General features: G+C 36.6%; 1 protein-coding gene across 12 annotated transcripts in view; it reads left to right on the forward strand.

Annotated features, from left to right (window-relative positions):
- Positions 1-23,496, forward strand: part of Ralgapa1 (Ral GTPase activating protein catalytic subunit alpha 1) — a 202,448-nt gene that overhangs the window by 95,742 nt on the left and 83,210 nt on the right. For all 12 annotated transcript variants that reach the window (XR_005876329.1, XM_040743064.1, XM_040743065.1 and 9 more), the window contains 9 exons: positions 696-889; positions 1,321-1,419; positions 2,057-2,212; positions 4,300-4,428; positions 7,775-7,900; positions 10,040-10,098; positions 12,120-12,228; positions 13,647-13,757; positions 21,326-21,394. Coding sequence is in view for 11 of the 12 variants with exons in the window: in XM_040743064.1 (XP_040598998.1) it covers positions 696-889; positions 1,321-1,419; positions 2,057-2,212; positions 4,300-4,428; positions 7,775-7,900; positions 10,040-10,098; positions 12,120-12,228; positions 13,647-13,757; positions 21,326-21,394 (1,052 nt within the window). In the remaining variant the exon portion in view is untranslated. The remainder of the gene's footprint in view (positions 1-695; positions 890-1,320; positions 1,420-2,056; positions 2,213-4,299; positions 4,429-7,774; positions 7,901-10,039; positions 10,099-12,119; positions 12,229-13,646; positions 13,758-21,325; positions 21,395-23,496) is intronic.

Below are 23,496 nucleotides of genomic sequence, written 5' to 3' on the forward strand. Positions count from 1 at the left end.
GCCTGGTCTACAGAACTAGTTCCAGGACAGCCTCCAAAACAATACAGAGAAACCCTGTCTCAGAAAAAAAAGGGGGGGGGGTAATTATACCAACTACTATTATGTTCAAGTTTTGGTATAAGTATCTTTTATGTCGTGATTCCTCTTTCAATGCTGCTTTGTAGACACTAGCTACAAAGAAATTGGCTTTTGAAGACTTCCTACAGGAATTACTTTTTAGCCTAAGATTTTTTGCTTGATATAGTTTAAACTAAGGTGAGAGTGTATGTTTATAAAGCTGATATTTACGTCCCACATACATTTCTCTATCACAGGTCAGCAAGATGGTCCAATGGGTAAAAGCACTTGTAACACAATTCCCACCACCTGCCTTCAATCCCCACAGCCCACAGTGTCAGGAGAGAACCAACTCTACACACACGAGCTCTCACACATCACAAACATGCACAGATAAGTTGTCTTTTTGGTAGCTGCACAATAAGTGGTAGTTGTATTTTTTTTCTTCAGTAAATCTCAATAAAAACCTTACTAGTAAGATATCAACACAGGGAATTATGAATTGTTAGGTTTTGATATTATCAGAAAAAAATAACTTATATTTACATTCCTTTTAATCACATTTGTAGATGTTTAAGATTATTCACCAACGTTGGCTCTTTTGGGTACTGACACTATTGTGTTATGTTTTCCTGTAGAAATCAGTGAATTTCCATCTGAATGTTGTAGCGTGATGGCAGGAGGTACTCTCACTGGGTGGCATGCTGATGTTGCTACCGTTATGTGGCGAAGAATGTTGGGCATTTTGGGAGATGTCAATGCTATTATGGATCCTGAAATACATGCTCAAGTGTTTGATTACCTCTGTGAACTTTGGCAGAATCTAGCCAAGGTGAGAAAATATAAAGGCTGTAAGAGGAAAAGGAAAGAAAGTTAAAGTATTAATGAATAGAAGAAGGCCAGGTGTGGTGCGTGCCTGTGATTCTGGCACTTGGAAGACTGAGACAGGATCATGAGGTAGAAGCCATGCTGGGCTACATAGCAGATTCCAGGCCAGCCTTGTCTATCCTGTCTCAAGAAACAACAAGCTCTGCACAACCCCACCCACCCCCAAAAATGAAGAGGCCTTTGAGAACACAATTACAGCCTTGATTTTGGTTTTAACTAAGCTAATGCTCAGCTTGGTGAAGTCACTTGGCCACAGTAACCATAATGCAATAGATTGGTACGGTAGAGACTGGATTTGACTTGTGTGTAAGGTGGAACAGCTGAAAGAGAAAATAGTTTAATACATGTTTGTTACTTTTTATTTGAAAATTGTAGATCAGAGATAATCTTGGCATTTCAGCAGATAACCTGACTTCACCCTCTCCACCTGTTTTGATTCCTCCACTAAGAATCCTTACACCTTGGCTTTTTAAGGTAAGCTTGATGTATGAAACATTAATATATTTTCTTTAATAAATCAGTCTTGAGCATTTGATAGAAATTTTAACTGTTATTTGATCTTTAAGAACATTAAATTTTTAACTAGTATCTTTAAGAAATTTTGCATAGAGAGGAGAGTTAGGCATAGTAGAATCACATTTATTTATTCATTCATTCATTCATTCATTCATTTATTTATTTAATAAAACAAAAGTAAGTGTAGAAAAGTATGTCTTAAATGTTTTTAAATGCATTTACTTATTTTTTTTCATTTCCCTACTGTTAGGGATCTAACCCATGCCTTTGCACATGCTAGACAAGTGCTATGGCACTGAGCTATACCCCCAACTCTAGAAGAGTCTGTCTTCTTTGATTTAAATAAAAATAAAGCACAAACTATAAAGTTTGATGTTTAGTCTGTTTTTTCAAGTGAGGCAGTCTGTGATTATTCATATGTACATTGAATCATTTCAGATAACAGTAGTTTCTCTAGTCCTGACTTCTAGTTCATTAATAAAATTGGACCAACAAAGAAATACATAAAAACAGATATTGCTTATTATATTCTATTATTTAAATATTTATAAATAATGTTTGGTTTTTAGTATTAAAACTGATTTCTTAATTTTAGGCAACCATGTTGACTGATAAGTATAAGCAAGGTAAATTACATGCATATAAACTTATTTGTAATACAATGAAGAGAAGACAAGATGTATCTCCAAATAGAGATTTCTTAACACATTTCTACAATATAATGCATTGTGGATTGCTTCATATTGATCAGGTAAATATGTATACCTTCCAAAACATTGTTTTATCAGTTGTAACAGTGGCATTTGTCTACTTGACAAACATTAGAATCACCTAGAAAATGGGCCCCTGAGAATGCCTGTGAGAGATTGTCTTGATGGCTTGATATGGGAAGCCCCACCCACTCCAAGTGGGCACCATTTCCTATGCAGAGGATCCTGGACTGTGTTAGATAGAGAGGGCAAGCTGAGGACTACATGAGTGCATTCATTGCTCTCTTTTATCTATGCATATCATGTGCCCAGCTACTAGAGTTCTTGTCACTATGACTTCCCTGCAGTGATGGACTGTAACCTAGATACCTGAGTTAAACCATTTCTCTCTTGAGTTGTTTGGTCAAAGTATTTTATCATAGCAATAGGAAATGTTACGGGCATTCTTTCCTGCCAGCCTGGTCCCAGACTCCTGGAGCCCCAAAGAAGCACATGAATGCTATATTAATTATGAAACTGTTGGCCATTGGCTTGGGCTTCTTATTGGCTAGCTCTGTCTTAATTATGAACCCATTTCTATTAACCTCAGTATTTCCATGTGGTCTTATCTTACCGGAGAAAGAGTCCAGACCTCTCCTCTTGAGTCCTACATGGTGACTGCCCTCTGCCTACACTTCCCAGAATCCTCCTCATCTCCTAGACCCACCTGTCTCGCTGTACATATGTACAGAAGACATCCCCATCCAGGAAAGGAAAATAAGACATTGGTTTTCAATTCTACTTAACTCTTGCTTTTTTAAGATCTAGAGTTAGCACTTTCTTTTATATGTAATGATTTACATATAATTCACTTCTACTTAATGACCTTACTTATCATTCAAAAGTGATTGAAAACAAACTACTGCAGTACTTAAGGGACACATTTGGGGTTCTTTTAGCTTTCACATACTAACCAATTTACTTTTTGAAGAGAATAAGTCGTCCTTTGCTTAGGTTGTTTATTTCCCTTAATATTCCAATGTGTCTATTTTTAGGCATTTTATAATTGACATTAGTTGTCATAGTTTGAGGCATATGAATTTGATCACCTTTTCATATAGCAATTCTATTCTACAATTTACTTCATATTTTCTTATTACTAAATTACATTGCCATAATGATACTTACATTGACTTAGCAGCTGTATAATTTATGATCATCCAATAATCATAGATAGGATTCTAGGTCACATATTTTAGGGATCTTGATCTTAGTTGGAAAACTAAAAAATATGGAAGATTACTGTAATTTGATTAAATGTCAGTTGGAGAATACTGATAGTCCAAGCTGATAGTTACAGTTTTTTTGAGCAAATGAAAAAACTTTCTTCATTAATTTGAAAATAATGTAGTGCCCTAACCCTATAAACACATCTCAAATACTACTACATCCTTACTACTGCAAAAGCAGAGTTTTCATTTAAAGTCAGTCAAATCTGTCAGAGGAAGGAAGACTGGTTGGGAGATCAGTGGGAGTAGGTGGGGCAATGACAAGAAAGGGTTGTGGGGGTAAATATGATCAAAGTATTTTAGAACCTATATGAAAATATCATAATGAAAATATTATTATATAATCAGTACAGGCCATTAAAAACCTTTCCTAAAAAGTCATATTGACTAATATAGCCAAAAGCACTGTGTCTTTCCTGATAAATTCCAGACTCATAATGCCATGTTAAGAGTATTCACTTAAAAGTACCTATCTTTAGGTTTCTTAAAGCTAGATATCTATTATTCAAGGACTTCCAATTTGTCTATTTCAAAATAAGATCTCTCCAGTTGCCGCATAGTGGATCATATAGCTTCAGTGTTATGAAATGTGGCTCTAACATTTGCGGTCAAGCAAAGAGCCCTCCCTGCTCTCTATTTTGGAAAGCAAATTTATGTCAGTTAATGAAATGTGTTTTAAGTTCACTTTCCTAACAAAATATGCTAAGCATGTATTAATTGGAAGAATTAAAATTAGTCTTTCCAGGTAGTTAACCAGTATATTTTTTATTTCACACTTTACCTATTTTTAATGATATTGATTGTCTGATACCCAAGATTACATATGTGATCATCTTTCTTTCCTTTTTTCTTCTTCTAAGGACATTGTCAATACAATCATCAAACACTGCTCACCTCAGTTTCTTTCACTTGGTTTGCCTGGTGCCACAATGCTCATTATGGATTTTATTATAGCAGCTGGGAGAGTGGCTTCTTCAGCTTTTCTTAATGTAAGTCTTTATTTCCAGTTCTCTTAAGGTAATAAACTCTATTTATCAAACCTCAGCTCACAGAGCAACAAAGAGCACTATTGCTAATAAAATATAACAAATTCATGTCCAAGAAAATTTACCATTTAATTGGAATTGATTGCCTCTTCTACATTAAAACGAAAGAAATTCTGATGTGTTAAGAAATCAATAAAATTAGTTGGTGAATTTTCCCCAAGAACTATAAAAATGGTTTATATCTGATGGGGGAAAAAGATTTAAAATTGGAAAATTTAGGGAAACGGGGAAGGGAGTGAAGAAAGGGTTGTGAGTTACTGCAAAAGATAAGAAAGAGTGGAGAATAATCATTACTTACTGTGTGTGTGCATGAAATCATGTTATTCAACTAGAATTTTTATATAACATTTAAAATTTTAATGGGATAAAGAACAAATATTTATAGCTCCAGAGTAAATTTTACATGCTAAGAAACTATGAGATAATTGTGCAGAAACCAGGGTAAGTGGAATATTTCTTATATGAGTAGCAGAAGTGAGCTAGCTAATGCTAAAAATGGGTTAGACTTTGTCTAAGGAAGATTGAGTAATCGTTTAAGGAAGCAAGTTGTTAACATGATCAAATGTGTATTTTAATGTCCTGTTAGAAAAAAGTTTAGGATATATGGAAGATAAAAGTACTTGTATACCATTTTAAAGCATGCACTGTCATTTAACAGATTATTTCTGTTTTGCAAAAGCCCAACAGTGAATGAGAAAAGGTTCTGTTTGTGGCATTGCATAAGGTGTGTATTGGATACTGACAAGAGGTCAATAGAATAATTGTATACATAAGTCAGGAGGTCAAGCAAGATGTCTTAGAAGTGTTTTTAAAACCTTGGACTTGACACAATTGATCACCTGGTGGAAATGTGCAAATGAAAAAGAAAATATTTCTAGCCAGTTTTGTTTCTATGGGTACTGGAGAACAGTCATTGTGTCTAGTCATCGTGTCTTGCATATTGGTATCTCCAGGGTCTAGCACAGGGCAAGTGCTTAGTAGATACTTACTAACTGAAAATGTTAAGTATTTATCCAGTACCTAGTATATGCTCAACATTGAGCTTAGCCTTTTGGTGGTTTTATAAACTTTTTTTTCTTGCTCGTATGTGCAGAGGATAGTCCACAGAGGAACAGAAAAGTGTTCCTGAGCATCCAAAGCTTGGCACGCACAACAGCATTTACTGTGGTCTGGTTGCTCACTAGCAATGCTGAAGTACTGAATCAGAACCCACATTGTGATGAGACTATAGATGGTGAATGAAGTCATTGGGGGATATATCTTAGTAGGTTTTAAATGTTATGGACCAGGTTATGGTGCTATACTGGATTAAAGATATACTTCAAAATATCAAAGAGATAATTAAACCTGTGTCTTGAGAATATTAAATATATAGGTTACTCTTGGAATAGATTAATGGAAGACAAACCAAAGATGATACACAAGCTACAAGTCCATTGTAGTATTACCATGGTGCCCAGATAATCAACCTCTTAGACTTGCAAAAGTTGATAGAACTCAAAGGATACTAATATTCAAATAACTGTCACTTCTTATTAATTTACTATAAAAACTTTCCTCATCAGTGGACTAGTTACTCGAGATGACTAACCATATTTTCTGCAACTTTTCTCAAGGTTCTATAGAATTAAACTCTGATGCTTTTATATGACTAGCTTTCTTCTTCTATATCTAGATCTTGGTTATGTAACAGCATCCTTTGGATAATGTAAACAACAGTCCCTTTCAGTGCTAATTCATATTAAGCCTATTGCTGAGGAAGGCTACAGAGAAACCAAATCATTGTAGGAAATCATCTGGACATTCAAATGTGCTCTGTATGGTCAGAGGCAGTCTTCCTCTGGATGGTGTTAAAAATGCTAATTCTAAGTCTTGGCTCTTTGAGTTCTCATTTTAGATGCCATCCATATTATCTTCCATTGTTAATGTTCCCTACCTTCCTTAAGCAGATTATAAGTGATGGGTTTTGTCTTTCTAAACTAGTACAAAATCACTTGTTCTTGTTATATTCATATTCAGACATTACCTTACCCAGCTTAGTAGAAAAACTCAACTAATCCCTTAAACTAAATACTGAAGTTGTTTTTTTTTTAATTAGTTCTATTTGTATAGGACAGTTTTTAATCAGGATAGTTTAAACCAAGTGTCAGTTTGCCATGCCCTTTCATACCTACACTCTAGGTTGTTTGTTTAATCTAGACATGAAGCATTTTATCTTTTGTTTTGTTTGAGACAATGTCTGTCTGGTAGTGCAGGCAGGCTTTCAGCTTGCAGTTGTCCTGCCTTGGCCTCCTGAAGGTGGGCATTTTAGATAGACTCTAACAGGTCCAGTAAAAATGAGCTGTTCTGTTCTGGTGAAAGTCATGTAAGCTTAAGCCACACTAAGCTGCAAGTCTTCTTAAATATTGAGTAGTGACTTATATGAATGGAAATACTGTATTGCTAGTATGCTGGTGTTTCACATTTTTATTAAGTATTATTAAACCTTAAGCCAATTGATAAGTAAAATAATGCTTTGGCCCCTGTTTAGAGAACATGCAAGAGGGTAGAAGAGGAAATGTTCAATATTGATACTTAAGAAATTATTTAATAAGATAAAAGGCAACATGAAGTAATTTCTTCTGTAGATTTATGTCAGTAAATATTAAGGACAGTGGTTTTTTTTCATATGCATAAAAAGATAAAAACCATCTAGCCCGGTACCCATTTCTTGAAGACAGAATACATTTTAATCACTTTTAATCTATCCTAATGTAGTGACGTTGAGTCATCAAGTTATTTGAACAATAGATAATGAAGTATGAACTACATTTAAAGTAATTTAGTCAGGCATGGTTGTACATGCAAAAAAGCCCAGCAGTTGAGGTGCTGAAATAGAGGAATCACAATTTCAGTACCACTCTGGACTACAAAGTGAGTTCAGGGCTAGCCTAGGCTGTGTAGCAAAACCCTGTCTCTGAATAAATAAGTAAGCAAAATACTTATTTTCCCTTTGATTACATTAAATGTATGCTGATTACTAGCTTATATTCCTATTTAAAGTTTACTAGCTGCAGATGATTTCTACTTACTGTTAGCTTTTCAAGAAAGTGTTGTTTGCCAATGATATTTACTGAGAATAATCATACTCTCTTTAGAAATTCTGGATGGAAACCTAAATCTTTGACATTCCCTTTTTGAATGTTGTCATGTTCTCACTGACCTGTATAATATAATTATAAAGTATCTAATGGTAGTTTAAGAACACAATTAACTAGCATTTTATAGATGGTTTAAATCTGATATACAGGCACCAAGAGTGGAAGCACAAGTTCTTCTGGGATCTTTGGTTTGCTTTCCCAACCTGTACTGTGAACTGCCTGCTCTCCATCCCAGCATCCCTGAGATTGCTGTGTCTCAGTTTACAGATGTTAAGGTAAGAAACCAGATGCTAGTATTTAGCATATATGATGTAATCTGCCTTCTCTCTTTTCTTTTTGAAATCTAGTTACTAAAGAATGTTAATAATCCAGGCATAAAACTATAATATCTGCTAGGAGCAAAGCCTTTTCAGGTTTAAAAGCTTTGAAACCGTTTCTCATTGTTGAACCTGCTCACATGTCTGTCCCTTAGGAGTCATTCATTCACTCACTGAACATGTATTGAGATAGCCTGTCACCCAAGACCTATGCTAAGGGTTCTAAGATTGAGATGCCAAACTAAAGCTGAATGTTTTGACTTCTACTTTCTATTTCTTGACACATTATATCAAAGTGATAGAACATTGCTGCTGTATAGAACTTTGTATGAAACATAGCTTATATCCTGTATCTGAAGCATTAAAGGATTTGTACAATCATCAGAAGCAGTCATGACAAATAACACTTATGGTGTTATGCACTTTTCAAAATTTCTAGGTTAGAAACCTAGTAAAAAGTTCTGTCAAGCCTCTGCAGAAGTCAGCCTCTTTTTAAAAAGGAATATGATTTGATCACACGTTTAGTCCTATGGACTCAATATCTCTTAGACCAAGGTAGAGGGGCTGGCATAGAAAGTTCTCCTGTTAAGGTTCTGGGACTAGGTCATTGTCTCTGACTAATGCCTGTGTACTCTAAATTCCCAAGGCTTAGCACTCCTGTTAATAAAGTGTCCTGTGACAGACAGTGACTGCAAGAGGCTCCATGTTTAACTTGAATCGGTCTTTAGCATCAGAAGAGTTGAGAAGACACTGTGACTCCTGGGGGATCATGCTGATAATTTATTTTTCCAAGTTGCTTTCTTTGAAACTTTTGGTTTGGATTTCTTTGTAGACCTTTAAAGATGTTTTTAGTTAGTATATAGAGAATGTGTTTCATTAATAGCTTATTTTGAGCCATTTTGAAGCAAGGTCTCACCATGTATCCTAGACTGGCCTAGAATTCGCTCTGTAGCTCAGGGTGTCATTGAACTGGTGGGCATCCGCATACCCCTGCTCCCCAAGTACAGACATCACAGGCTTACAGCACATGAATACAATTGGAAGATAGCTTATATTTGTTTTGTTTTGTGTTTTCAGACAAGATTGCACAGTGTAGCTCAGACTGGCCTGGACTTCGTGGTCCTTCCACCTCTGCCTTCTGGCTTCTGAGAGTACAAGCATGCCACGATGCTTGCATATACGCTTGTCTTTTTGTCATACCGATTTTCTTTTCTTTAGATATATAACTATGAATAGAATTGCTCTGGATGACATGGCTGTTTTAACAATATTAATACTTCCAACAAATGAAACACCGTTTTTTCCCAGGAATAAATTCTACTTAATCATGTACATTCTTTTTAATGTACTGTTCAGTGTGGTATAGAATTTTTTGAGGACTTTTTAAAACATAGAGTAGTACCTTAGGTACTTCGTATCCAGATAATGCTGGCCTCATAAAATGAGTGTGAAAATGTTCTTGTTTCTTTAGCTTTTTAAAAGAGTTTGATAAAAATTCATGTTAATTTTGGTAGGATTCACCAGTGAAACCATCTGACCCTGCCTTTCAAATAATATATATTTTTAAAAAAATTTAAAGGTATTCATGCCTTTTAGGTATCAGTTTTGTTTAGTGAGTCTTTATTACTCTCCTAACCATGAAAAAGGTTATTTTTTTTATTTTTTAGAAACACTCTTATTTACATATCAATTCCCCCATTCCCTCACCCTCCCATCCTCCCATGCTTCCCACCGACTCCCCAATCCAACTACCACCCACTCCCCAGGTATAGTGAGACCATACACGGGGGATCATCAGAGTCCATCACATCATTTGGGGGAGGGTCCTTGCCTTATCTGGGCTGCATAGTATTCTTCCATAGGGAAAGGACTCCCCAAAAGTTATTTTTAAAGATATTTTAGTTATAAATTTCATGATTTGTTAGCTACTTTTTAGAATAATGCTGGCATTTTATTAAAAGTAACACACGAACAGACTATTTACTTACCACTGTATTTCTAATGCCCAGAGTACTATCTGGCCCAGAATGGCCAAATAGTAAATATTTGTTGAATTAGTACATGAAATCATAGTCATTTCTTCTATTCTTATTTTAGGAACTTATAATTAAAACTGTATTAAGCTCAGCAAGAGATGAACCCTCTGGTCCTGCACGGTAGGTCGGATATTCTTAGATCTAACACTTAATGTAATGACTATTCTTGGCATTTTGTAAAAATTTTTTACTACACCTCAAATTGTTCCAGACTTCTAAAGGCCTTCATCTTTCATGACTAAAATAATTTGTTTTAATCTTATTTGAGTACATTTTACTTTATCATTGTACTCATTGGTTGTTATTCCTTATGTAGTGCTTTGAAGTACAGCAGTAGGAATCAGTGTTCATTAAAATATTTGTATTATGGAAATTGATATATCTAAGGAAGTAGTATATTTTAATAGCCCTATTTGATCAGAAAATTTTTACTTTCTCTTTCTTTTCATTCATGCATGCGTGTGTGTGTGTGTGTGTGTGTGTGTGTGTGTGTGTGTGTGTGTGTGTGTACACAGATGTCTGTTTAGGTGCTCATGCATGCACACCAGGCCAGAGGAAGACATCGGATGTCCTCTCTTGCTTTCCATTTTATTCCATTAAGATATGGGATCTCTCCCTGAACCTAGAGCTTGCTGAGTTTTGGCTAGGCTGTTGGCCAGCCAAATCTTGCTTCCTCTACACCCACTGGGGATGATGGTTTATGCACACATGCCCAGGGTTTTACATGAATGCTTGGTGTCTGAACTCAGGTTTCCATGCTTTTGTAGAAAGCACTCTTGGCCACTGAGCCATCTCTGAAGCCCAAAATAAATAATCTTAATTATTTTAATCAATTGGGGAAGAAACACCATAGTCTATTTTATGCCTCCTATTTTCTTTTGGTGTCCACACACAAATTCAGAAACATCTTGTTTTTAGCCTCTAATTTATTTAATATTTCAATGTTTTAAATTAATTAATTGATTTTGGGTTTTGAGACAGGATTTCATGTAAATATGGGCTGGCCTTAAGCTCACTGTATAGCCAAGATTATCCTTGAACTCCTGATCCTCCTGCCTCAGCTTCCCAAGTGCTAGGATTACGGCAGGAACTACCACACCTAACTAACCTTTGGTGTTCCAACAACTATTTAGTGTTAGTACTCTCAGTCTCTACTTTTGGTTAATTGAGGTTATGGAACATTTTAATGTATTTCAAAATGTATTGTTGCTTTGGTATTTCATAAATCTGAAACCTTGAACTTGGCTATCTACATCTGTCACACTATGAAAAACTTATGTCTTGATGCCAATGGAGAAAAAAATAAGGCAGTAACTCTTACTCTAAAGGCAAAGTTTGGTTACCTCAGTAGTGAGCAATTGGGTAACAGCAACATCATAAGAGCAGACTTCAGACTCCTGCGTGTTCTGGAAAAAAAGATTTTATTCATTGAATTATTGTAAAATGTAGTGTTCTCCTATATTTAAGAATATCAGTATTAATACATGTACATATGCCAGAATTGTAGAAAGTGGGCTATTTTCATACTTGGAGGGAATCGCTTATTAGAAGCCTAAACTTGAATCCATTGAAGTCTTCCTGATTCTAGTTACCAAATAACTTCCAGCTGAAACTTAGCTGGCTTACATTTAGGAAAATAAAAGCCCACAAAACATTAGGGAAACAAGTAAAGTCTTACAAGATCTATTTCTGCTGGAATTTTTAAAAATTATTTTCAGTCTGTTTTTAAAAGTTGTGACTAGTTGTGTTAAATTTGAGTAACAAAAATATTTTGCTTACTCCATCCCTTTATTTTATGCAAATTCATTTTCCTGTTGCCAGTCAAGAATATTAGACTCCCTCCTGTTGAAAGCATATTGTTCAGTTGCTTGGGAAGAAGACTTGCCACATTGTCAATTCTGCTACATGGGTTTGTCAGAGAGACGTTGCATATTGTCCCAGGCACCACTTACTGCTATAGTCACTGTTTCACTGTTGGTTTTCAACTACAGTAGAAAGTTAGGTTTCAAATTGCTTCCATTTTTCTCTAATTATCAGCTAGCTCATAGAGTAACGAAGTCTTGGATTCACTTAAACAGTAAATGTACTGAACATTTTGTTTTATCCAAAGTCATTGTAGGCTGTTGTTTTTTTCCCCCCAGATGTGTAGCACTTTGCAGCTTAGGTATTTGGATTTGTGAAGAATTAGTTCATGAATCTCATCATCCTCAAATTAAAGAAGCTCTGAATGTAATTTGTGTTTCATTAAAGGTAAAGAAAACTAATGAAATATATCGATATCATTTAGGACACATGATTTTTTCCCAGACATTTAATAATCCTGGGCCTGTGTGACGACAGTATTTAATAATCATTTTTATCATGTATTTTTTATTGCATTAGCTTCTTGATTCTGACTCGCTTTAAGAATGAATGGCCCCACTCTTGAATTTAAGAAAATTTTGTGATGAGCCCTTTTGTCTGAACTTTTCTATATTTGACTTATTTCCTTAGAAAACATGTGAATTATGACTTAAAAATATACTAGTCATTTAAAACAGCATGTAGGAGCGAGGTGATTTAGTGTGTGTTTTTAAGAGAAGGGAGGAGGGGGAGGGAGAGAGGTATGATATCTGTTTATGTGTATGCTTGTGTGTTGAAGCCAGAGTCATGAACAGGTTTTCATGGGATGCTGAGGAGTTGAACTCAGATCCTCACGCTTTGGCTGTAGGCACAAGCTGAGCTGACTTCCCAGTCCTCTTGATTTTTTAACTAGTATTTTTGTGACTTGCTGCTCTCTGATCTTTATTACTCCCTAAATTATTGAGGTTTTGGTTTTTGGTTTTATTAATAAAGATAAGTATCCTCTTTACAGCCAAAATATAATTTATTCTGAAGTAGTAATCTAGGGGCTGGAGAGATAGCTCAGTGGTTAAGAGCACTTACTACTGTTCCAGAGGACCTGAGTTCAATTCCCAGCATCCATGTAGCAACTCAAAACTGTCTACAACTCTAGTTCCAGGGGACCCAGTGCCTCTTCTGGGTACCAGGCCCATATATGGTATTCATACATACATTCATGGTGGCAACCAACACACAGTTAAAAAGAGTTTAAAAACAGTAATGATAATTTAATCATTTGGAAAGTCTGAATAAAATTACAAAATTTTATTCCGTTTCAGTATTATTTGAGGGTTTGTTTTTGCTATTACTGTTTGAAACAAAATCTCCCTGTTTAACCCAGGCTAACTTCTAATGCAATAGAATACTCAGAATGTCACTGAACTCATAATTTTCCTGCTTCAGCCTTCTGAGTGCTGGAATTTAAAGCTTGTCCACCATGCCCTACTTATGTGAATAATTTTTACATATGAAAAAATATTTATTATTGTTGTCTTAAAACTTAATACCACAGCATGTTTAAGACTTAAATATATGATTTACATAGTAAGCACTTTTGAGTAATACCAGTTAATTGACAGATATTTCTGATTATATGCTGTATTTGAGGCAGTTTGCTAAGCAAAGTGATGAATGAAATGAAATCATACAGATAGGAGCTTTGGGAAATGTATGGGACAACAGCTGGAATTTGTGATAAAAGGAAGCATGAGAGTTAAATTGCTAGAAGCTGATATTAGTAAATTTGCATGACCAACTTTTTTTCACAATGACTTTTGTTGTTGCAGTTTACTAATAAAACAGTTGCCCATGTAGCTTGTAACATGCTTCACATGCTGGTTCACTATGTACCTAGACTTCAGATTTACCAGCCGGATTCACCCTTGAAAATTATTCAGGTAAATAACTTTTCATTTGTTTTTATTATAAGCTTATATAAAAATTTCTTAGATATAGATACATTGAAATATGAAATTATTTTAATAGGTACTAATTTTTCCATAGGTAAATGCTTGGTGTTCATCCTACTTTTTTTTTGTTTGTTTGTTTGTTTTACTTTTTTTTACTTTTTTTATCATTTTTTATTTTAATTTTAAATAGCTTGTTTTACATGTCAATCCCAGTTCCCTCTCCCTCCCCTCCTCCCGCACTCCCCTTCCCCCCCTCCCTCCCACCCTATTGCCAAATCCTTCCACATAGGGGATATCTAGAGTCTGTCATTTTACTCTTGGTAGGGTCAAGGCACTCCCCTAAGAGTCCAGGCTGAGAGAGCATCTCTCTTTGTGCTATAGGCACATGAAGACAGTTTGTATACCAGGGATAGACACTGATCCACAGCTCAGGGCCCCATAGGTTGCCCAGGCCTTCTCACTGACACTCACTTTTGGGGGGTCCAGATCAGTCCCATGCTGGCCTCCCCACTGTCGGTCTGGGGTCCAAGAGCACTCCCCTGTTCAGATCAGCTGTCTCTGCTGGTTTTGCCAGCCCATTCTTTGTCAATTTGCTCATCACTCCTCTCTCTCTGTCACTGGGTTCCTTGGGTTCAGTTCAGTGCTTAGTTGTGTGTTTGCCTCTGCTTCCATCAGTCCCAGGATGAAGGCTCCCGGATGGTTATAGACATCAAGTTCATTATCAGGAATGGGCATTCGAGGTGGTCCCTCCACTATTGCTTAGCTTGCCAATTGATGTTATACCTTTAGATCACTCGAGGTCACTCTGGTGCCTGATCTGTCTTCGATCCTATGATTCCCTCTTCCCCCTATTCTACCCCCACCCCCTCAACTTCCTGTTCCCCCATGACCAACTCCCTTCCTCTTTACCCCCTCTATTCTTCCCAGGTCCCACTCCCCCCAACCCCTCGCCGTGTTCCCCATCAGAGGATCTTGTCTCCATCCTCTTCTCTTGGGTACTATGCGTATATGCATATCTTTTAGGTTCTTTCCTGTTTCCCAGACTCTCTATCTGTGGAAGTGCAGACTGGCACTATCCTGATCCATATCTAGAATCCATATATGAGTGAGTACATACCATGTTTGTCTTTTTGCGACTGGGTTACCTCACTCAGGATGGTTTCTTCCAGTGCTATCCATTATTAAAGTTACTAAAAATTCGGCCAGGCGGTGGTGGCGCACGCCTTTAATCCCAGCACTTGGGAGGCAGAGGCAGGCGGATCTCTGTGTGTTCGAGGCTGGGCTGGACCAACAGCCTCCAAAACAATATAGAGAAACCCTGTCTCGTAAAACCAAAAAAGATACTAAAAATTCCTTTGCATTTTCAAATTTTATTATTTTATTATTTATTTGACATCCAAACTACAGTTTCCCCTCTCCTCTCTTCTCATTTTCTTCCCCCCCTCTCTGTTTCCCCTCCCCATCCACTCCTCCTCTGTTTCTATTCAGAAAAGGGCAGACTCCCATGGATATGAATTTTTTAAGATACATTTATTTTACATGTATGTGTATAGGCACCACATGCATGCCATGCCTACCCCTGAACTAGAACTACATATAGAGCTGATCCAAGTTTCCTGCAAGAGCAGTAAATGCCCTTAACTACTGAGCAATTTCTCCAGCTCCCTCCTTTGTAATTTTTGTTAGAAGTATGGTTTCCTGGATTGGAATGAAATTTTTTAAAGCCATTAAAGTATTTATTAGTTGTGAAAATTATATACTTCACACAAATTTATTAATGCCATTGTGTTTATCCATCTATATTCTGCTTCATTTTCTCTTAGGTGAGTAAAAATGCCATCCCTCCAGTTTGCCAGAAGCAGGGCATTACTCCTTCCTTTTTTAGCTAATCATTATGAAGTTTACTAGTCTATTCAAATTGAGTGTTTCCTTTGCTTCCTATTATGACCCTTTATTATTTCTTATTTATTTGTTTATTTGTCTATTTATTTATTTTTGGTTTTCGAGACAGGCTTTCTCTGTATTGCTTTGGAGCCTCCTGGCACTCATGCTGTATACTAGGCTGGTCTCAAACTCACAGAGTGCTGGGATTAAAGGCATATGCCACCAATGCCCAGCTATTATTTCTTTTTTGGTACTGCAGTATTTTGCTTCTGGAAGGTGCCTCTTCTCTCTTAGGGCATCATTGACATCTACGGGCTTTTTATCGTGTCACCTGAAATAAAAATAAAGATCCTTTGGTTTTCATTTTCCTTTGAGTATAAAATAAAGTTCCTTTCTTGATGTGAATTCAGACCTTCATCTGAAGACCCAGCTCATCTTTCTAGAACCATATGCAGTTTCCCGTGAGATACATGTACTCCAGGCAACTAAATCTGCTTACTTTCTCTCAAATGTACCTCTGACTTTCGTACCCAAGTGCTTTACTTCACTCAAAACCTCCTCAATCTCTGTATGCATTTCTTACTATTTTTACATCTTCAAGAAAGAACGAGTGTTTGTTAAGTTCTTACTGTAGAGCAATTGCTACATCACTCACCTCTTTAGAAATACATAATTTTTAATTTATTTTACTTATTTTAATTTTTTGAGTCAGCGTCTCACTATGTAGCTCTGGCTGATCTGGAACTCAACATGTAGATCAAGCAAGTCTCAAACTCATAGAGATCCACTTGCCTCTTTCTTCAAGTGCTGAGACTAAGGGCATGCACCACTACTCATAGCCAGTATGTAACTTTAATTTTTATTTCATGTATATGAGTGCTTTGCCTGCATATATGTCTTTGCAACTCCTGTGTACTTGGTACATACAAAGGCCAGAAGAGGTATTAGATCCTTCAAATTGGAGTTGCAGAAGGCTGTGAGCTGCCTTGTAGGTGCTGAGAATTGAATGTCCTCTAAAAAAGTAGCTAGTGCTCTTAACTGCTGAGCTATTTCTCCAGTCCCTCAGTGTCTAAATCTTTTTGTTTTTGTTGTTGTTGTTTGTTTGTTTTTTAAGACAGGGTTTCTCTGTGTTACAGCTCTGGCTACACTGGAACTCACTTTGTAGACCAGGCTGGCCTCGAACTCACAGAGGTCCACCTGCCTCTGCCTCTCTGCCTCTCTGCCTCTCTGCCTCTCTGCCTCTCTGCCTTATAAAAGAGAGCATTTAATTGGGCTTATGCTTTCACAGAACTAGAATCCACAGTGTCAGAGCAAAAGTATGGCAATAGGAACAGTTGAGAGTTTACATCTCAAACTGTAAGCAGGAGGCAGGGATCACTGGGAATGGTACGAGTCTATTGAAACCTGAAGATCCATCCCACAAACACACCACTTCCAACATCCTAATCCTTCCCAAAAATTGAAGTATTTAATTATTCAAACATAAGGTCTTATGTGGGCCATTCTCACTCAGACCTCCAGGGTTGAATACAATAGTAAGAGTGGTTTAGTGGTTATGCATACTTGGATGTGATTGTTTCCTCACTTTGTCATCTAACTGTAACTCTGGACAAGTTGTATTAGGATTTGGAACTCTGAATTCTCCATTTGGGATCAGAAGATTTATCTGCCAGATTAAATAAGGAGCACGTGTAAAAATACTAAGCACCTTTTTAGCATATAGAAGAAATACAAATACTCTTGTTGGCTGTAGTTATTATCTTTATGTTATGTGGGACATGGTCACTGGGTATGTCTGTTCATGAAACATTTAAAAAATTGAAAATCCAGCCTGGAAAGATGGCTCGGTAGTTAGGAGTATGTACTTTTCTTGCAGCAAATCCAGGTTTAGTTGCCAGCACCCACAACCTCCTATACCTCCAGCTCCAGGGGCTCCTCTGCCCTCCTCTGCCCTCCTCTGACACTGCATTCACGTACACTAACACTCAGATACACAGAGCACATGTACGCATAATTAAAAATAAAGACTTTTGAAAGTTTCAAACTTTGAAAATTTTATTCTTGAGTTTTTTTTTCATTGTGAAAATTAAGAATATGTGCACATTTTTGAAACAGAGTCTCACAGTGTAGGCCATCCTTAGCCTCACATTTTCAGTCCTTCTATATCAGCCCCTTGTTGTAGGGATTATAGGCGTATGCCCCTGTGTCCAGCTTCAAAGAGTTTTTTTTATTTTATAAAAATTTTATGTGTATGAGTGTTTTGCCTGCATCTATGTCTGCATGATAAAAAGCTGTGGGTTTAATTTCATTCTTCTACATGTGGACATCCAGTTTTCCCAGCACCATTTTTTAAAGATGCTTTCTTTTCTCTAGGTTATTTCTGGCATCTTTGTCAAATATTGAATGGTTTAAATTACATGTATTCATGTTTGGGTTTTTGATAATTTTTCCCCCTTCATCGGTCTACATGTCTGTTTTTGTACCAATACCATATTGTTTTTACTAAGTGGCTCTGTGATACATCTTAAGTTCAGGAATGGTAATCCCTCCCATGTTGTTCTTTTTGCTCAGGATTGATTTTGGCCATCTATCATTTTTGTGGCTCCATATAGACTTTAGGATAGTATGAGATAGGAGTCTGCATTGGGAATTGCATTGAATCTATAAATAGCTTTTGGTGAAATGGTCATTTTCAAGGTAGTCTATGAATCAATGAGTGTGGGTTATCTTTCCATTTTCTAGTGTGTTTCTTCAGAGTTTTTATTAAAGTTTTCATTTTAGAAGACCTTCCCTTTTGTTAGGATTAGTACTGAATATTTTCTATGTTCTATGAGGTTATTGTGAATGGGATTTTGTTCATGATCTCTGTGTCTGTTGAGTTGATCTTCTGATTTATGTCCTTGAATCCATTTATGTTATTTATTACATTTTTTGACTAATGTGTGTTGAACTATCCTTGTATTTCAAGGCAGTCATCATGGTGGATAATTCCTTTGATGTATGTCTGTATTCTGTTTACAAGCATTTTCGAGACCATGCTCATCAGGGATATAGGCCTGTAGTTTTCTTTTAGTTGTTATTTTTGCTGTGCTCTGTACATGGTTTTAGTATTAGAGTGGTAGTGGCTTTGGAGTGGGAGTTTGGGTGTACACCTTCCCTCCCCTCCCCTCCCTCCCTCCTTCCCTCCCTCCATCCCTCTCTCACACACACACACTCTCTCTGTCTTTCTTTCTTTCATTCAAGAAATACAGGCTGTGAATAAAGCTGAACAGACATCCTTGTTGTATGAATGTGCATCTTTTGGTTATCTGCCTAAGAGTGGAATTGCTGGATCTTGTGGTAGGCTGATTCCCATTTTCCTGAGGAATCTCCATACTGATTTCCAAAGTGGCTGTATAAGTTGGCACTCCCACCAGCAGTGGAGGAGTGTTCCCCTCTCTCCACATCCTCTCCAACATAAACTGTCATTGGTGTTTTTGATTTTAGCCATTCTGACAGGAGTAAGATGGTATCTCAGAGTTGTCTTGATTTGCATTTTCCTGATGGCAAGGGATGTTGAGCACTTTTTTAAGTGTCTCTCAGCCATTTTAGTCTCCTCTACTGAGAATTCTCTATTTAGTTCAGTAGCCCACTTTTTAATTGGATCCTTGGGTGTTTTGGAGGGTTGCTTCTTGAGTTCTTTGTAAATTTTGGAGATTAGCCCTCTGTCAGATGTGGGGTTAGTGAATATCTTTTCCCATTTTGTGAGTTGAACATGTTTTCTGCCCCTTTGAGGTGGTTTTCTTCACCTTCTTCTATACTTATTATTCTTAGGTTTGGTCTTTTCACAGTGTCCCATATTTCCTGGATATTTTGTGTTAGGGATTTGTTGGACTTAAGATTTTCTTTGATCGATATATCTACATCCCCTAGTGTATCTTCAACACTTGAGATTCTCTCTTCCATCTCTTGTATTCTGTTGGTTATGCTTGCATCTGTAGTACCTAACTGTTTGCCAGCTTTTCTATTGCCAGCATTCCTTCAGACTGTTTTTTTTTTTTGTTTGTTCTCTATTTCAGCTTTCAACCCTTGCACTGTTTGAATAGTTTCTTGCAATTTTTTGCTTTGTTTTTTCCTCCTTTTCTTCATTTGTTGGATTTTTTTGGTTTGTTGTTTCTTCCTTTTCTTGCATTTTTGGTTTGTTTTTTCTTCCATTTCTATATGGGATTTCTTCATATCCTTTTTGAGGGCCTCTATCATTTTCATGAAATTGTTTTTAATGTCTTTCTCTTCTGTTTCATCTGCATTGGGGTGTTCAGGTCTTGCTGGTGTAGAGTCTCTAGACTCTGGTGGTGTCATATTGGTTTTTCTGTTGCTGAGTGTATTTTTATATTATCTCCTTCCCATCATTTCTTCCAGTGGGTGCAAAAGGCATCTCATTCTCTCCTGGTGGGTACGTGGCCACTGTTCCCTTGAGGTGGGTGGGAACAGGTCCAATACTCTGGTGGCTTTCCTCTTTCGTGGATGGTAGTGGTCCTAGTAACAGTGCCTTTGCAAGGTCGGGATGGGATCAGCAGTGTGCAGTCCCCAGGTCTCCTGTGGTTCTGCTCAGGGCACCGGAAGGTAGGCTTACCTGTCCCATGGGTGGAGAATAGAACTTGGACACTGACAGTCTCTGGGCGGACTGGCTCCTGCCGGGATAGGAGTTGCAGTGTGCTGTACCCTGTCCTCAGCTACTTGTGCGCAGATCACCGGAAGGTGGGCTGTAAACAGGCCCAGGCCTACCTAGCCCCATAGGTGGAGAAAGGGACTATGGTCCTGGCAGTCTCTGTTTTGGTTTGATTTGGTTTGGTTTGGTTTTGGTTTTGTTTGTTTGTTTGTTTTATATTGTTTTCCTGTTTGGAATACTTCCATACACTCTGGTAGTCAAGCATACCTAATACAAAAATTTGAAATTCTCTAAAACTCAAAACTTAAGTTTGGAGACAAAAATCTTATATAGCCCAAACTGGGCCCAAACTGACTGCATAGTTAAAGATGAGTTTGAACTCCAGATCCTCCTGCTTGTCCCTTCCAAGTGCTTGAATTACGGACCTGTTCCACCATTTTTATGGGATTCTGTGGATGTGAGCCAGGGATCCCTGTATGCTAGGCCAGCTCATCAGGTGTGTGATGTCCCCAACCACAAAAACTTTTGGAGTATACCCTAAAAGTTTTGAATTTTGAAGCACTTCAGATACAGGCTGCTCAGTCAGCACAGATAAAGAGATCTGGAAAGGCACTGGAATGTGATTCTTGAGATGGCGGGATTATAATGATTCTTACAAATCCTTTACCTCTGTCTTCGGAGTTCCTCTAATAGACGTAAATATCTATTTTTATACATATTGGTTGACCTTGTAAAGTGAATTAATATGAAATGATTTACTATTGACAGAACCTATGTATTGTAGTTTTCATTGTATAATGAAGATTATACATAATTAATAGTTAAATGTACTTAAAAAGCTTACATGGTACAAATTAAAGTAACAGTATATAGGTTAGATACTGTGTTTATATGTTATATTGATGTTAAATTTACATAAATAGATTTTATGTCACTTAAGCATGTAGTAATTAAATTTTAAAGAATACAATTAATTTCATTTATTTTAAACTCATTTACTTGTTCATTCATCTTTTGCCTACAGATCTTAATAGCTACTGTCACCCACCTTTTGCCAAGTACAGAAGCTTCATCATATGAAATGGACAAGAGGGTAATTTTTTTGACATTTAATATGTATTTATAGTGAATATTCAAATTTAAGATTTTTTTCAAATTTAAAATTTTAAAGGTACAAAACAATCAGCTATGGTGAAATATAACTTTCTGTTACTTAAGTATAAAAAATTCATTTTATAGACTGGAGAGATGGCTCAGCAGTTAAGAGCACTTGCTGCTATTGTAGAGGACCTAGGTTTGGTTCCTAGCACCACATGGAGGCTCACTGGAGTCTAACTCAAGTGTGAGGGCCTCCAACTCCTTCTTCTGGTCTCATGGCACCAGGCACACAAGTGGTGAACAGATGTACATTTAGACAAAATTTTCATACACATTAAATAAATAAATAAATTAAACAAATTTCATTTTATTTTTAATTTCATGAACATTAAACTATCTTGAAATCTCAGAGTAGTAAAGAAATTTAGCAAACATTTTGTGTACTTATAATAATATTACTATAGCCTGCCAGATTATGAAGTTGTTAAAGATTCTGAGAAATTTACCACTTCTGATGATAGTCACTTGTTTTTTTTACAGCTGTTATATACCTCTTGTTGTTTTGGGGTTTTTTTTCTTTGTTTTCTTTTTTTTTTTGTTTTGAAACAGCTTTTTCAGTGTAGGCTTGGCTGTCATGAAACTCATTCTGTAGACCAGGCTGGCCTCCAACTCAGAAATTTGCCTGCCTCTACCTCCTGAGTGCTGGGATTAAAGGCGTGTGGCCACAATTTCAGACCTAGAAGCATACCTTTTAAGAAAAGGCATTTCCTCTGCCCTCAAAAAAGTTACTCCATGTGACATTTACTTTAGACCTTTTGTAGGAGATCTTAGTGTTCTTTATCCCTTCCTGTATCCTCCATCCTACCCTGCATTCCTTCCCTCCTTTAACCTTCCTATTCCACTATTCCCCATTCCCCCATTTTCTGTTGTGTTGTCTCCCATCCCTTTTAAAGATGGAGAGTAACTTACTAGGAACTATAACTAAAATGATAAGGACTATATATAATTATAAAGGAGATGTACACACATACACACACATACAAACACACACACACACACACACACGATTAAGAGCTTTTGGAACCATATAAATGTTTTAGACTTTAGACTTTAAATATATTTGCACTGTGTTTTTCTCTACTGTTTTGCATCCTTATACCTTTCCATTCATCCTTATACCTTAGCATTCTCTTCCATCAAGATTTTGTTTGAAACTTAAAACTTATATATTACACTTAGACAAGCCTCTCATTATTTTACCTAGGAACTATTAATATTGTTAAGCAAGACACAATATAAAGAGGCTTTTCTTTTTTCTTTTTCTTTTTTTTTTTCTTTTTTCTTTTTGTTTTCCTAGACAGGGTTTCTCTGTATTGTTTAGGAATCTCTCCTGGAACTCACTCTGTAGTCCAGGCTGGCCTTGAACTCACAGAGATCTGCCTGCCTCTGCCTCCCGAGTACTGGGATTAAATGTGTGCGCCACCACCGCCCGGCTTAAAGAGGCATTTCTTAAGGATAACAGTCAAATCACTTACAATGTGGTCCATACACCTTCCTTAGCCACAGGCTTATAAGAACATTTGTAAACTCTGTATATGCAAGCAATTTTAGATTTCTGAAAGAATTTATTGTTATTGGTGAATAGAATGTAATTTTAAGCATATTAATAGACAGAGGTTGAAAAAAGCTAGAGATATAGGAGCACTTACCTAACTTGCATGAAGTACTGTGTTTGAGCCTCTGCACTGGTAGAAAAGCAAACAAAAGAAAAACGAGTAAAGATCATTTATATAGTGATTAAAAATAAAAGAAAAAAGAAAACAATCCCTTGTCACTATGCACTTCATAGAGATTATTGCAATTTAAAGACAAAACAAAACCAACAAACAAAAAATTTTTATCCCAGTCACAGAAGTAAGATTTAGGTTAAATAACCCATATGTGTATAGTTGTTACTACATATGAAACTGAAGAAAAGAACCTATCATTGGCAGATATATTCCAAAACTTTTATTCTTTCTGTTGACATCCACTCAGAACTTTGATTTAAGTTCTACATCAGAACATTAATTTCAGGGATTAATTTGGGTTTGTTTG

This window comes from Mesocricetus auratus, unplaced genomic scaffold (genome assembly GCF_017639785.1).
Source record: "Mesocricetus auratus isolate SY011 unplaced genomic scaffold, BCM_Maur_2.0 Super-Scaffold_15014, whole genome shotgun sequence".
Classification (NCBI taxonomy): Eukaryota; Metazoa; Chordata; class Mammalia; order Rodentia; family Cricetidae; genus Mesocricetus; species Mesocricetus auratus.